General features: G+C 37.5%; 2 protein-coding genes across 9 annotated transcripts in view; one reads left to right on the top strand and one right to left on the bottom strand.

Annotated features, from left to right (window-relative positions):
* Positions 1-347: 347 nt before the first annotated feature.
* On the bottom strand, positions 348-3,724 carry LOC108966713 (alpha-soluble NSF attachment protein). 2 transcript variants are annotated; one of them, XM_018929738.1, is made up of 6 exons: positions 3,431-3,724; positions 2,253-2,436; positions 2,059-2,190; positions 1,841-1,987; positions 1,485-1,658; positions 348-1,209 (listed from the first exon to the last, which is right to left on the bottom strand). In XM_018929738.1, the coding sequence occupies exons 1-6, from the start codon at positions 3,520-3,522 to the stop codon at positions 1,060-1,062; spliced, it is 879 nt and encodes a 292-aa protein (XP_018785283.1). In that variant the 5' UTR covers positions 3,523-3,724; the 3' UTR covers positions 348-1,059. The 2 variants fall into 2 exon arrangements, with proteins under 2 accessions (XP_018785283.1, XP_018785284.1); XM_018929739.1 differs by lacking the exon at positions 3,431-3,724 and adding an exon at positions 2,704-2,771.
* A 597-nt stretch (positions 3,725-4,321) lies between these two features.
* Positions 4,322-16,635, top strand: part of LOC108966817 (reversion-inducing cysteine-rich protein with Kazal motifs) — a 54,904-nt gene continuing 42,590 nt past the window's right edge. Inside the window, exons 1-2 of one of the 7 annotated variants that reach the window (XM_018929908.1) lie at positions 4,322-4,361; positions 8,164-9,090. In XM_018929908.1, coding sequence (XP_018785453.1) covers positions 8,547-9,090 — 544 coding nt within the window. In that variant the 5' untranslated portion in view covers positions 4,322-4,361; positions 8,164-8,546. Of the gene's footprint in view, positions 4,449-4,475; positions 4,578-8,160; positions 9,091-16,635 lie in introns of those variants that run through there. The other 6 variants (XM_018929907.1, XM_018929903.1, XM_018929902.1 and 3 more) reach the window with 6 other exon arrangements.

Below are 16,635 nucleotides of genomic sequence, written 5' to 3'. Positions count from 1 at the left end.
ATTATATAAAAATTATATTTACAGCCAACACAAACAGTTCGTGCATATAACCGAGTTTGAATACAAAAAATATGCCATAAACGAGAACGCATTTCAATATATATTATATAATATAAAACACAATTAAATTGTATATAACAGCATATTTCAAGCATGTTTGCATTTCCATTCATTCATACGCCGCACCGCACTAGCCAATTAGTTCACATTTCTTCATTTTCTTCAAATTCCTGCATATTTTTGTCAGCGTTGCATGTTCGTTAGTTGCTTTGCTCACTTTCACATGCATTTTTATGCCACATTTGTATTGTACATACGTCGTTAGTAAGAGCAGTAATTTCTCACAATTATTTTATAACAATTTTATTGTTTTAGCGCACATTCTATTCAACATTTCACTTGTCTATCATTGTTTGCCAACGCTTAGCGCAGCTGTAGCGCTTGGTAGTTATGCAAAAATTCCATTTTCCATACAATTTAAATTCTGCTAACTACACATATTGTCGCAAGGCAATTCTTAGTGTTAGCTATTAAACATTTTTGTATTACACAATATGAAATTTTAAAATAAAATATGTTTATTTTTGTTTTTTCGGTATTAAGAAGCTAGTATTGCTTCCATTCCATTATGTTAATAATAGTAATAATGTTGATTATTTTTCCGTTATGTTATACGAAACATTAGCATTTGTTACTGTCTGCTGTAGATTGTGGTCTAGTTGTGTGTGTGTAGTGGTTCTTGTTATTGTACTGATTTTGTTTAAAGAAAAGCTGTGTGTGTATGAAGTTTTGTTTATTCAACTGTTTAAATAAAATAAAATCGGGTTTGGTTTTATTTTGTTAATTAACTGGGATTACTTTAGTACGTTTCAAAAATAAAGTATTTATATATATATATGTAGTATGTATAACTATTGAATATTCGACAAGTGAATGTGGAATTTAAAAAGTTACGTTTAAGTTTTATGCTTCTTTTTTCATATACGTTTACTATTTGGAATAATATTATTTTCTTTTCTTTGTTTTTTTTGTATATAATTAATAATATTAATGATAAATTTATCGTAAATCGGGATCCTCATCGGCTGCTTTCTTAATTCTAAGCAATATTGTGGTATACCACTGGTCCAGACGTGAAATGCTATCGTAATCTTTGACCGCTTCTGTGAAGCCTTCGATGTTTTGCTCTTCCAAGTGTTCGCAAAGCACCTAATATGTGTGGAAGAAAAACATGTTAACACAATTATATACATACGTATAAAAAATATTTAAATATTGCAAAATGTATAAAAATATGAAAAACTAGAAAAGTTATTGTGTCTAAAGTTTCAGTTAGATATTTCAAAAACTGAGTGTATACAGACAGACAGACGGACTTGGTTAAATCGACTCAGCTCGACACGCTTATTATTTATATGTATATTATCTAGGATCTCTGACATCTCCTTCTGTTTTAACAACTAAAAAAAATGATTTAAACCCACCTTAATGAGCTTGAATTCACGCGAATCTTGGAATGCTGGATATTGCTGTGCATATTTTTCAATAGCATGTTGAGCATTCAACAGATCCACACTCAGATGACATAATGCAGCACGGAAGAAATACTCTTTAGCGCTATATTTGAGCAGTGAACTTTCCAGCGATGAAGCTGCCACCTAAACAGCAAGTAAAAGCAATTGTTAAAATAAAAAAGTTATAAGTTATAACGATCCGAAAGCATAGCGTTGAGAGTTGTATTTGCGTAAACTTATGTTAGTATGCAATCCAACAACAAACTTTTTAAACTAGTACGACACGTTGTGAGTACCCCAAATAAATATATAAAAGCATAACTCACCTGCTCATATATGTTTATGGCTTTTTCGTAATCCTCCAACTGTGCGGCATATTGAGCTACCTTCAACATACACTTATTGGCTGAACTCACCGATTCTTCGCCCTTAAAGTAATCAGCAGCTTGTTCATAGTGCTGTACAGCTTTGGCCTGTGTGGTTATGTTAAGTTAATACACGCATACAATGTAAGCAAATAGAATAATAATTTTTTGTGACCTACCAGCGTTCCTGGGTCGCTCTCATACATTTCAGCAATGCTCTGGTGATGCTTTGCTGCCATGGTAAAGCGTCCCATATCGGTGTAGATGTCAATCGCTTTAAGTAGGCAGGAGACAGCGCTCTCGACATCAATCTGTAAATTGTTAACAGTTTGGTTAACAAAATTCACAATTTTGAGTTTCTATATGCACTTACTTTCTTATAGCAGTTGGAGGCATCTACATATGCCACACCGGCATCATGACGACTAGCAGCACGTGAATGCAAGTTGGCTACCTCACAGAAGCATTCGCCAGCTTTAGCCCAATTTTTGGACATTTTGAACATATTGCCGGCGCGTTGGTAACATTCGATGGCATCTTCAACCTTATTCGAACCACTGAAAATAAAATAAGTTTCTAAATTAAAAGGACGTTAAAAATTTACATTAATTAAAAAAAAAAAAAAATGTGTTTGTAGGAAATTCGTTGAAAACTGCGTATATCTCTCAATTATGAATAATTAAATATTGATTAAGTGGAAGTACTAAAGTTTGGCAGCAAACCTTGCTTTTCGAAGAAGCTAAAAGTCGGTATATTGTAGGGTGTCATCCCACCCAATACGCCAAACGGTATTACAACATCTTCTTATTACTATAGGTATTTACATCAAAGTGGTGAAATACACAATCACACAGCCGCTCCATATATTCGTTGGCATTAAAGTGGCTGCATGAGCCTACATCGGCTTAAAGTGCACAGATTTATACACACACACTAACCCATTAGGGTAAGTCCACTCACTGCAGGGTGAAAGGTGTTGCGACGTAAAGGCTATGCTTCTGCGCCACAATTTTCAGTATACACAGGACTTAGCGCACAAAAACAAGGAACTTGTATGAAGTATGAGAAACATGTTGTGTAAACACCAACAAAGTGGGTGACAGGCGGGGCGTTGCGTACAAAGGTATCTTGTGAAAAATCGAATTCGCTATGGGCGACGATTACGACAACGCGTTTGCTTTCACAACGAATGAGATCAAGTGTATATCTGTGACCCTTTTCAACTATCAACTGAATGAGAATGTCGTTTTTCTAATTATAATTTTAAATGAAGTAATTTCTTAAGCACATTAAAGCTGCATTTATGATATACAAATTTCACGTTTCACTGCTTAGTCATCACTTCTTGTTTTCACACAAGTGTAAAAATCGATAATCTTGCGACATATGAAATTTTGCAATAAACACCTGCTATATATATAGCACTCGGAATTTTTCTTGAACAAAGGAATCATTGTTTATTTATATTTCCACATATGTAATTACTCAATAAACGACACAATTAAGAGCTGCTACTCCAGTTGGAGCAGTATGGTGCACACACACACTCACCCAAAAAGTGAACCGAGAAAGCCTTTTTGCTGCGTTAATTTCTTCTCGGCCTCAGCCATCAATTGCAGCGCCTTTTGCTCATTGTCGCCCATAATTGCAAATTGTCCACAAATTTGCAATTAATTGCAACAAATTATGATGTTAGGGAATTTTATTTGAAAGACACAAAATTTTTTCACTGCCGTTTGCGGAACTGCGTTGGAAAAAATAAAAAATCAATGACGAACAACCTACGAAGACCCAGCTGCGATAACGACGGCAACGGCGACGACGACAGCGACAACGGCTAGACAGCGAAATGTCAAATTGGTGAAAAACAAATACAACTACTACGTCAGCGCCGGCAGCAATAGCGCTATTTGACAGTGGAAATGTAGAGGATTTTTGTGATCAAGTTGAGGGATTTTGCATGCAAAGAAGTAGTATTGTTTATTTTTTGATTTTATTTCATTTTTTTATAAATTTAAAGATTGTGAATAGAAAATATGTTAATGTAGGAGTATTAAAAAATGTTAAAGCTGCAAAAACAGTATATCGTTAATAATAAGTATTTGAAAATTTTGCAAGGAATATGAAACTTAAATATTGAACTTTAATGCAACTTTACGTCTATCAAGCTGTGTATATATATTTAATATAATTTACGCATATTTACTATAAAATGTGCACATTGTAAATACTTTCTTTGTATGATCAAAAAGTATTTGTAAATATTTCAATTATCTCCCTACTTCACTTGAGATGGCAACTCCAATTCCTTCACTAGCTAGTGTTGCTTTGAAATTTTTTCATACCAAACTACGTTTTAGCATGAAAGTGTAGTATATATTTCGAACTATTTTACTACGCTTTTGCTCAGCAGCGTATTATTTGGCTTTTATCAATCGTATTAAATGGGTGCCGAGTGCGCGTAGACGGACGGAAACAAAATGTGCGCGAGTATATAAATGTTTCACTTGCTTGGAATTGTATGTTGCATATGAAATTTGGCGAAACAGTGTTTAAATCGAAAATAGAAGTAAACAAAAAAAAAAAAATATTTATATATACATATATATATAATTCTATAAATTATATGTGGTAAAAAAATATTGAGAGCTTTTTGCCTTTCCGCTGCAAAGTGTGTTACTTCCGCAAAGTTGTATAAGTGAGTTAAAAAAAAAAAATAAATGATAAAAAAATAACATTTAGCCAGTACATCCTTGCTTCCGGTATTACATTCATGCCATAAGTGTACGGAAACACACGTATTTACATACATAAGTACATATGAATTGTGGATTACTTACGGTATATAAATGCAAAAAGCAATCTGTGCAGCGGCTCCTTTTTGATAGTTTGTCCATTTTTCACTTTTTTGTATACTTTTCTTTTAAACTGCACTCAACGTTTGCGCGCGAAAATAACCGGGGACTTTGATATAATGTCCCCTCACGACTGTTTGCTATGCACAGCATATATACATACATATATGCATACATAATTAATGTAACGAGTAATCGTTACCGCAATACGCTGAGCTGACGTCTTTCTCAAAGACCACTACCCACCTGCGCGTCTGTCACAAAAAGCTTTGTGTGCGCTAGTTTACCTTGTACGTACATTCTCTCACCGTTACGCCGGAAGTCTTCCCTCCGCAGAGCATTGAGTAGTGTCAGTGTACGAATAGTGTTGTAATAGTGAAATAGCATAACAAGAGTGATAAAATGAGTTGATTGGGGTTCGGGGGTGCTGGCAACTGCCCCAATTCGCGCAATGATGCGCCAAAGTTGGCGCTGGTGGTGAGCGTTGACGGTGTTGCTTAGTGGCTGCTGCTCCACTGTGAAGTACCGTATGACGTCGGCAACATCACAGAGGATTTCTTTGCTTTGCTTGTTTTATCTGTCAACGAGTTGTGCCGACGAGCGGCGCACGGCTGCCGTCCTTTGACAAGCGGCTGTGTGGTACGCGCTTGGCTTCTGTCTCGCGCGGTGTCCTTAAAAGTGTGCCTTTGTTGTGCAGCATACACACACACATATATACATATATATAGCATATTTATTTGCTGAGAGTGAGAGACACAATAGCTGCTGGCGTGCGCGTGTGTGTTGGCGCGGCATGTTTGCGCGCCTCAAAGTGTGCTATACAAACGTGCGCGCGTCAAAACGGCTACACTTTGTAAGCGCGCTGTGCCGCTATTTGCATCTCCATGCTGTACTTTTACCGTCATTATATGCGTGCACATGCATGCATATAGTTGTTGTAGTTGTTGTTTTTGTTCTTCTTACTTGCTCACCGCTGAGTGCAATTTAGAAACATCAAAGTATGGCATTTTTATTTGTGTGTGGGAATTTGCTTTGATGTGCTCACAGGGGGTGGCAGCGTGGTTTCGTTGGCGTGCTCGTGTTAACAATGCGCATAGTTACGCCCACTTGTTTGTGCTGTGGGAAAAAGGTAATGTAATAGCATGCGTTTACCATTTTTCATAAAACATAAAAGCGTCCGCCTAGACATACCGGTAAAAGCATCTTCCTTAAGTGCGCTCAAATCTCGCTTACCACACACGGTCAGGAAACTACAAACGCGCTAACACGCTGTGCCACCACCCACTATTACCATACGTAAAGTACATATGCTCATACAAAATTACTACTTTCTGCGCACATAAAGCACATAATAGATTTCTTTTTCATTTGTCAGTGGTTGACTTCCTTTAACAAGCTAAAATGCCCCTCTTTTCAATGACTTTGCTTTTGGCAGCTGTCGTCTGCCTCATTTTTTACTCCATCTCCACAATTGTATGTGTGTGTGTTGGTGTGCGCAAGTGCTTTACTTCTGGCTTCTGTTTGCCTTTGTGCTTTTACTATGTTGTCTATCCGTATTCGCTGCTGCCGCTCGTTACTCATTCCGTGTGCCGTTTGTTGTACGCTGCTTTTTGTTGCTTTGTTGATTTCAAATTTTGACTTTCGAAATGGAGGTCAATTGGACTAATTAATGATGTCGCGTATTGGAGCAGAAGTGGACAGTGAAATTATCGCGGGATATGTATAGTATAATCATGTGAGGACATGACGGAGTTGTTTACGTTATTTGTTGGATATGCAAACGAAGTCCAAAACAAGAAAAACGGTTAGAATCGGCTGTACTGCAGCTATAATACCCTTCACAGGTGTATTTGTTATAACATAAAAGGGAGTAAAGTCTTTTATCTTGATTTTGAAGGCACAGTTTGTATGGCTATATGCTTTAGTGGTCTCAATGTGAGAAATATTCGTGAAGATTGTAGCGCTGTCTTAGACTATAATCTATGCATTCTGCCGTTACAACAACAACAACTATAATCTATGCAAAATTTCGTGAAGTCATCTTGTCAAGTAAAATAATATTCCATACAAGAATTTAATTTTGATTGCTCAGTTTGTATGGCAGATACATATGTATGTATGTGCCATAGGGCTGCAGATGTCTTGTGAAATAAAAAAGTTTCCCACGCAGAGCGGTGCGACATCGACTCGGCTCTTCACACTGTTAATTTTTACTTTGTATGTATATGTATGTACATACTACATGCATATATACTTTATAGGTTATCCGACACTTCCTTTTAAGCATTACAAATTTCGTGGCAAACTTAATGTACCCTATGCAGATTAAAAATATAAAAAAGAACACAATCTTCTACACTAGTGGTATCACTACCTCTTTCCTAGGTATCAAGAGACAATACATGCCTTATGATGACACTATTAGTTTATTTGGCTTGCTAGTTTTAGCCGTAACTTTAAATTGTTTGACCTTCAAATAACATTGTCACCACCACAACATTTCAACGAATTTCTACTTTTTCTCTGACTGTTTTCTAACTTAAGCCCAACGAAATTCGAATTTCACCTAAACCGCACTACTAAACTTTGTTTACGTAAACGCAAAAAGTTACGCATTTGTTCCAATAATAATGATGATAACACATTTCTTTGCATCATGCGCTAAATCCTCATAATCATAGTTCAGCGAGATGAGTTCATCACCATAGAAATTAATCGCTATTCACTCGTTTACATTGCATCGTATGCTAAATCGGCTGCCGGCATTTTGTTCACACAAAATTTATTAGCTTGATGAAATAAATGTACACTCGTCATTAAAAATGCACATAAATCCAAATGAATGAGAGCGTTTAATATGCCGCGACAAATTTCAATTAAAAATTTAATTGGGAAATGTGCGCTCATATTGCCAGCGTTTGTGTGCCGGCACAAAATATACGAATGAAATAACAACAAATGCTATAACTTGTAGCAAGTGTCAACAAGCGAATATGTACAAGTGTATGTCTGTATGTATGAAAGCATAACGAATGCTGTAAAGAATTTAGATGTTATTAAAATATAAAATATGCCAACGAGTGCAGGCACAGAAACTGATAAATGCGGGCGAGTGTGTGTAGGGATGCGAGTGCGTATAGATAGTGGGGCAAGTGTCAAAATGCGTAGAGAATGAGCAATGCACAACAAAAACTAATTGGCACATAGGACGCGATGACACAAGCTAGGTAATTGCGCGAGAAGTGACAATTGAAATTCGTTGATGCAGAAAATGTGCGCTATTGAATTTATAAAATAAGCAGCAAGCATTTTAGTGTAATATAAAGGAATATAATAAAAAGATATAATAAAAAGTGCAACAGTCAACAACATATATTTTGTGCAGTGATAAGTGTTTATTTATTTATTAATTTCTTCATTACTCAGCAGCTCAACTGATAGTGTGTGGCATGAATGCGTATGCAATGCGCAAATTATCGCATACGTATAAAGTGCAGGCAAATGCAATAAAATGCGCTGAAGAAGCGACATAGTGGAAATGTCTGCATTTCCGGTGATAAATATTTAATGACATAAATTCATAAATTCAATGAATGAAGAAGTGTATACTGCGAAAAATACAAACATAAAACACTCCATGAAAATACGTTGAAAAAGAACGTGGTGAAAGGAAACACAAATGCGATTGGAACTAGCATATCCTGCAGAATAACTTATCAAGTAAGTTGGGCGTAAAAGAAAATACCAAAACGAAACTAATACACACAACAAACAAACAAACGCTTAAGCCAAAAAAGTTATAAAACAAACAAATGCATTACCTGCAATTTTGCCTGACGCTCACCACAATCGTGTTGCTAACGCTACAGCACTTGTCAGCACAGGCTGCCGGCAATGGCGACGATAACAGCAATGTTGCCAGCGGGAGCGTTGAGGATTTGGTCGATAAATACACGACGACGCAGGCGCACGAAATGCTTAGTCATTTGCGGCAGAGCAGCAGCGCAGATGCGGACGCCGTTGCCGATGCAGTGTTCATGGATTCGTTAGAGAAAAAAATGTGGCAACATTTGGTTTTGAGCAAACAGCAACAGCAACAGCAACGCCAACAGCAACAGCGCGTACGGCGACAACAGCAGCAGCAGCAACATCAACGGCAGCATCGTCGTCGTCAGCGGCAAAATAAAAAATCACGCAACTCCAACTCATCTGATGATATTATGGATGTTGTTGCTGATGGCGATAGCGTTGAAGTGGTTACAGCGCCGTATGTCAATACAGCTGAGGAGTGGGACGATGACGCGTCTTCATCGGCGACATCGCTGGATGACAACCAAGACGATAAGGTGCCCTACGGTGAGTTGACAAACTGCTTGTGTTAGCATGAAATTACTAAGTGGCTGTCGATAGCGGTGAATTATCTACTAACATAAATAAGTAACTGTTGGCATATCAATTTGTTGCGTCTTATACTTGATTTTTTCCTCAMATACTATGTAAATATGTACATGCAGCTATTTTGTAGAAAACTATTTTATTATACTATTAAGATACTATGTTGTCATCAGTGGAGCTCTTAGAACAACGCCAAGTCAGGTACTAAAAGTCATTTTACACTTACGGCCAACAGACTTGTTTTGCAAGCGACTGGCAGCGAAGTCAGCTCTTAGACTGAGAGATTTCTTCCTATTAGTCGCCAGTAACAAGCGGTATTCTCAATTAGAAAGTTCCCAATTCTATGTAATAGTACGGATTTTCGAAATCCTATAGAATTGCATTTAAATTCGGTATTCTATAGCATACAGTCATACAAGCTAACCGATCAAAAACAAGTTCTTGTATGGACAACTTTTTTATTTGACAAGATATCTTCTCGAAATTTTACGAAAGCTATTTTCCAAGACAGCGCTACAATCCCTAAATCTATTATATATATCGGACAAATATAGCATATAGTTGCCATACAAATTGCTTGATTGCAATTAAGTTCTTGTATGGAAAAGTTTGTTATTTGTTAAGGGTGCTACTGAAGTCAATATTTTTTCTTGTTTTTTATGCAATTCTATAATTTATGTGCTTATCAGGGCGCAGCGCAGTATTGCGGTTTAAACATTTGCATAGCATTAATAAGAATTCATCTCACAATCTGACTTTAGGTTTGGGGTCGTGCTTTGTTATCAGTTATTACTACATTCACACAATATATATAGTCAATTCTTCTGAGAATTTCATTTACATTTTTATACTTATTAGTATTCATAAATATGCTATTGTGTAAACAAAACATTCATTGTTTCTTGCTGCGCTTTCGATTTTATTACCTTGTCATCATTAAATGCACCCGGATCGCATGTTGGCGGGTCTTCTACGTCATATATCTCTATTGATATATATGTGTTGTTGTCTATATGGGGTTTTTTACATTTCTTCTATTTTGCAAATTTCGTTCAAAGTGCATAAAAACATCCTTGTTTTACAATTAGGTAAAATTTTTGAATGGAATGTAATTCATTTGAAGTGTCATTCATTTTTAAAAGCGTATAGTTGCTTGTTCTTTACTTTGCGATTCGAACAGTTTCGGATCTTCAGAATATGCCAGTTAGAATATGGGTCAATTATGATAACGTAGAAACGGTTGTGATTATTCCCGTCCTTCATTATGGTGCACACATCTGCAGAGTGGGCGTTACGAGTTTTCGAGAGAAAGATTCTGCGAAAGATTTATGTTCTTCTTTCTTCCTTTCTTTGTGCATTGGAACCGGCGAATACCGCAGTCGATGGAACGATGAGCTGTACGAGTTATACGACCATATTGACATAGTTCAGTGAATTAAGATGCAGCGGCTATGTTGGCTAGGTCATGTCGTCCGAATGAATGAAACACTCTGAGAGTATTCGAAGCAGTACACGCCGGTGGAAGTAGATTAAGGGGAAGACTTCTACTTTGTTGGAAAGACCACTTGTACCACCACTACTTGTGCTCCCGTTCATCAATTCATCATCAAATCCATTTCCTAATCATGACTGAACCCAAACTAGTCAAAGTAGAACTAATGACATGTGTTGTGTTCAAAGTTTTCTAGCACATCTTCTCGAAAGACGGTAGTTTAGAATTTGGTTAAGAGCTCGATCCTAACAGCGATCTCACTCGAACAGCTTAAAATTTGGATCAAAAATCAAAAATGTGCTTTGAAGTGCAAACTTCCAATAACTGGATAATGAAGGAGAAAGGCATGGCGGAATGTCAAGGGATGGAATGTCAATTGGAAAATATCCAGTAAGAATGAGGCAAGATGAACTTTGCTAAAAACAAGTAGTTGCGTAGATCTCATGCGCTCTAGTCTTAGCCTGAAAGATATAGCTGTCGCAAAGAAATCGCCGAGCAATGCCCGCCAAACGCATTCGCAGTCCATAGGTCCAGTGCTAATACGCAAGATGACAACGTAAACAAGGGTTCCCCTCTTCCTAACCCTTCAGTTTTTTTTTTGACTAGACATCAGTGACTAGACATACAAAAAAGTCGATTACGCAGTAACGTGATGCTACTTATAGTCAGAATAGACATTATTTCACTAACTTTGAGAGCAGTCCGAGCGAGCTCAACGTGAGTACTGCAGGCCTTCTTTCTTCCTTGCTCTCTCCTCAATATCTGGCCTACATGGAAGCTTTCTATGCACTATAAGTGCTAGGTATTTCGCCTGTCTAAACTATAACCTCCTGGAAATTTGTCGCCAATTCTGTTTCACTTCTATAACGGTATTTTAGTGCCGATGAATTCCACTTGTGTTTATGTACATATGTCGGTTTCTCCACAAATTCGCCATACACCCTTGAGTCCACGTTTGCTAACATCTTCAATTGTCACAGTTAGCATTTACCTTTGTGGTTAATTTTCTCGCTTTTGCTTTGAACTTCAGTTAATCATGAAATAATTAGGCATACATCCGAAAAGCAGCAAAGTATTGTGTCGTGCCTCATTGCAAACGAGCAGTACACACACTCACACACAATTGTCTCTCCTGCTTAGCCTTGTTACCCGGCGCACACTGCGCACTGACGATTCCCACTTTGCCACAGAGGCACCACCGGCAGCTTCCGCACGCCTCGCGCCACTCGCGTAGTTTCTCTTTGACTTTTTATTTGTTTATAAAGGCACATAAATACATACATATGTGTTGTTTTGGAATGTCACTTTTGCGACTGTGTGACAATTTCGAGATGTTCACTGCCACCCAATGTAGATTAGCGTGAATTGTGCAACACTGCACCGCGCTGCCACATAAAATGTCACTGACACACAAGCAGCCGCCATATACTTCATGGGATTATATTCGCATTATTATCAACGCGACTGTCGTGTGATATATGGGAAACGCGACAGCGGCGTGGGCCGACAAACTGACAGACAGTGACAGTGTTATCCGTTGCTGTACTTACTTGTAGCTGGGGGTGGAGCGGCAATTCGTTTGGTAGGGAAATTTGCTGTGCCGCTACGAGACCCTCAGCCTGTTTGTCTGTTGTGTTCCGCTTGATTTTTGCATTCAGAAAGTACAACAACAGAAGCAAAAGTGATTCAAAAAGTAAAAAAAAGTTCTAAGTCACATGAAATATTCCAAAGAAATAGCTTTTTGTCACTTCATAATGTCCTCATTTATTGTGGCGGCTCAACAACTCCAAATCATTTTGTAGCAGCTCTTCGAGTCCAATCACTTTATTTGACTTTATTGTAGTGCTACTCGTTTAGACTTCTTGTACCGAGTTTTAGTTTTGTTTCTTGCCGTTTCCCGCAAAATTATTGAGTTAGTTCGCACGAGGTTAGTCTGATAAAACAAGGGTTTTTTAATATTATAGTTTTCTAAGTTGTAAATTCAGTCCCTATTCCAGTATTATCATTTATTTTATGAAATATTTAATTATTTTTGTAAGCGATGATATATTGTTAGCGTCAAAAAGCCAAGGAATGGAGAAAAGCTCATATGTAGGACCAAAGTTGATCCTCGCATGGTTCGAAAACCTTATTTTTTACTTAAAAAAGTCTACTAGAATCAAAAAAGAAATAGAGATTGGCAAATCTAAACAGTAAAACTTAAAAGCAAAGTACTTATTTAGCGAAATCCATAGTGATCGCAAGAGCTCAAGGGACGATTGTTCAGCGGATCTCCCAAAAGACCTTGCTAAGATAGAAATGATTGACAAAACTGATGCGAAAGAATGTACAACTGATGAGGATTTCTAATGTCAGGCCAAAAAGACATAAACGAAATCTACTGAGATCACAAGAGCTCAGGAATCAATTATGTTACGGATCTCCCCCAAAAGCATTCCCAAGCTAGAAATTATTGACAAAACTCATTGAAATCGATTGGACGTTCAAACCGTGTCCATATTGAGCTTACTAATGTCAGACCAAAGTCCAATTATGAAATATTTTCTTAGATCAGGAAATAGTCATACTACGGATCTCCCAAAAGGATATTTGGTTGATCAGACTCGTTACCACTCTGTGGACATTGATATTGTTAATGTTAGACAAAAAGTTTTATGTGTCACGTGATCACTGTAGGAGAGAGTTTCAAGTAATACTAACAAGATTTTTCATCAGCTAAGCTCTTAATTACGTACTAAAGACCAATATAAACTCAATGCTAACGACTTATCCTTGTAATATTAGATTGTCAAAAAGTCTTGCGGTATTTCTTGTGGTTTTTTTTATTGAATTTTCAATTGTTCATAAAATTTTTTTTGATGACTCATGCCCAGCTCTTGACCGATGCTACGGCTGCTATTATGCCGGTCTCTTTCGACCAATTCAGTGATTTTATCGCAATTCTCGACGACAGGCCTTCCGGAACGTGGCGCATCTTCGACCATCTCTACACCAGAACGAAAAAGTTGAAACCATCGTTGTCCGGTGGAAATGGAAACTGTATCGGGTCCATAAACTGCACAAATTTTATTGGCGACTTGAGATGCATTTTTGCCTTTTTTGCTCCAGGTTGGCGGCGCTATAACTCACGAACGACTTAAAAGAAACGACAATCAGTCAAACACGTGTTAGAGCGTAAAATGAGCTTTCTATAGCATGACCCGATGCGACGAATAAAACTAGAACTACGCGCTCTCAGCGCCAACTAGCGAAAATACCGCAAGACTTTTTTGACAACCTAATATTTCATAAAAATTACCGTTAGCAAGGTTATAAAAGTAGAGGATGCCAAAATTACTTGAGTACCTCAAGTAAATTTTAACATTAAGCTGGTAAATAATCTTGTTTTGACTTCTATATGGAAGCTCTCATGGGAAGCTGAAAGTTCTGAACTTGCAGCGTTGATTTTCACGTGGAAAGTGAAAGTGTACTCACTAAAAAAGTATCGAAATATTAGCAACTTACCTGCACTAGGTCCATCTGGGAAACCTTTCCCTGCAGTAATGTAAAAGTCGTCCCGGGACAAAGGGAAATCACCCAAATAGGATGATGGCCTTTATTTAAAGGGGTTTCACTTCAATAGCTTAGACGCAAGATATATGGAAATATCATAACGCCTCTAAAACTTTTTTTACAAAGCCTTTCATTGCTCTGTAAAACTTCCCTCGTCTTTATATAGCTTAACTACATATGTACGTATGTACATTTATATATTATACAATATTATGTGCGTATAAGTACAACAAAACATAACCGAGCAAGATCAAAAACACTCATTAATTAAGTGTGTAATTCCTTGAGGCGTTGCTTTGTCGTTCCTCCTTTTTAAGATCCTCTGGCTGCGGGCATAAATTCAACTACATACATGCATACATAAATATATATTTTACTTATTTTTTATTTGTTTTTGTACGTGTATTTGCGCGAAATTCTCTACAGCTCTATTTTTAGTGACTTTCTCACTTTGAAGTGATCTCAAGTGCTTTTTTATGCGTTGAATTTGTCGCAGTCATAGCTTGGGCAATTATTTAAAAATATCATAAAAATTTCTTCCATCATATAGTGTGGAATTTAGTATGCATTTTTAATTCGAATTGGCTTAAAGTTGACAGTACTATGAATTATTATAGTTGACGAACAATGGGTTAATGGGGAAATATGAGACCCTTACAGTGTGCGCTTAATTTTGGGAATTTTTTATGTTGTTATAAACGAAGCTGAGTCTTTTATTAGCGGATCATTAAAAATTAAAAAAAGTATTATAAAAATATTATAATTATCTTTAGATACGTGAGTAAAGGGGTAAAATGTGGAGAAAAGTACATAAAATAAAGGAAGTTTTGCGTATTTCGCTTAATCCTACTTCTCTAGCGTCGAACCCCTCTTAAAAAATAGTATTGCTGATTTTGTAGAGCCAGAAAACATTTCTTCAACGAGTTGGAAGAATGCTGCCGAGTATAGTGTGCTTCATCAAATACAAATCCGGTCCTTATCGGTTACATAACTGTTTGTTTTGTTAGCTATTACCAAAGATCTTTATTTTCCCTCCACCGGCGATAAGAAAAGATTAAGATTCTTTTTTGAGATCAATGTTTGATCTTACAAATTAAACACAGGTCCCTCTGCGGCTGGCATTTCCAACGGAGTGGAGGACTTCCTCTTCCTCTGCTGCCGCCGGCGGTGCTGCGTCGAAAAATTTCAGAGCTGGGGTGTTTTCGTCCTTTCGGACTAGTAGACACTTAGTACGGTATATTGATAAGTTCCAATATTCTTCTAAGTTCTAATAAAGCGTTGTGATCCCTATTTGATTCTGCGTCAGCGCTTCTGCTGCGTTCCGTGTTATGTAAATACTTCTTGCGCTTCTCGTGGTCAGTGTGGAATATGACAAGTAGCCAGAGTTTGACCCTTGGGAGGCTAATTACATATATGAACCTGCTGAGGTTGTAACCACCCATTAGGAAAGTAACTTGGGATTGCGCATGCCTCGGAGTTGCGGCTAATACCTCTTCCTGTCGACTCCTTCTTTCTTGCGGAGCAGTTCCTTTATTGTATAATCACTCAGCGCGATGAAGAGTTCAGGTCCTACCATGTTAGTGGATACTTCGAAACGGGCGAGCTCATCAACCAGTTCATTCCCGGCTATACCTTTGTGACCTGGCACTTAGATAAGGTGCACTTGGTTACCTCTCGATAGACTATTGCACCTGCGCTACTGCACCAGTAGCGACTGCGTAAATTCGTTGGAGCTTGCCAGTCAGACGACTTATCTAACTTCTCTTTCAACTTCTCAATAAACTAACTAACCATATCCATGATAAACGATCTACGACAACAGGATCTGTCAATCTGCATTTTAATTTATATTCATTAAAACTGACAGCAATTATTCCATTTACATAACCTCATTCATACAACAGCGCTGTTGCTAAGACTTCATTATTAAATTATTGAACAGCATCAGTTTAACGCCATTGCGGATTAACAGTTTGATCGGACACCAGTAAATGTAAGCTCACATGAAATGGATTAAATATTTACAATTTCACAATGCAAAACGCCAAATCATGCATATTCATTTGAGAATGCAAATGGCAAAGTAGAGACCATGCATAATGAAGCTAGTCAAATGGCATTTCTGTCAACATAATCGTACTTACAAATTTTTAATGACACTTCTAACACGCCATAAATAAAGTGTCTCGCTGACAGGCAATTTGAAGTATGCCTTTGTGGATCTATCTCTGTATGTGTGTGTGTGCGCCATGGCCGCCTGACAAAGAGGCCGCGAAAGCGTTTGAGCACCAATCTTCGCTATGACGTTGGCAGCAGTTGCTGAAGCAGCACAACTATGATGCACTTGACGAACATCAAAGCAACTGAAAGTATGGGGGCTACACTCCTACTAGAGAAAATCTAGGGAAGCATTGCTGCCTAGAAATGTAGGCAGCAAATGCAAAGTGTACCCTGTTGAAAAT

The sequence above is a fragment of the Bactrocera latifrons genome, unplaced genomic scaffold (genome assembly GCF_001853355.1).
Source record: "Bactrocera latifrons isolate USDA-ARS-PBARC rearing strain unplaced genomic scaffold, ASM185335v1 scaffold_17, whole genome shotgun sequence".
NCBI classification, from domain to species: Eukaryota; Metazoa; Arthropoda; class Insecta; order Diptera; family Tephritidae; genus Bactrocera; species Bactrocera latifrons.
This window is presented reverse-complemented; position numbering and strand designations above follow the sequence as displayed.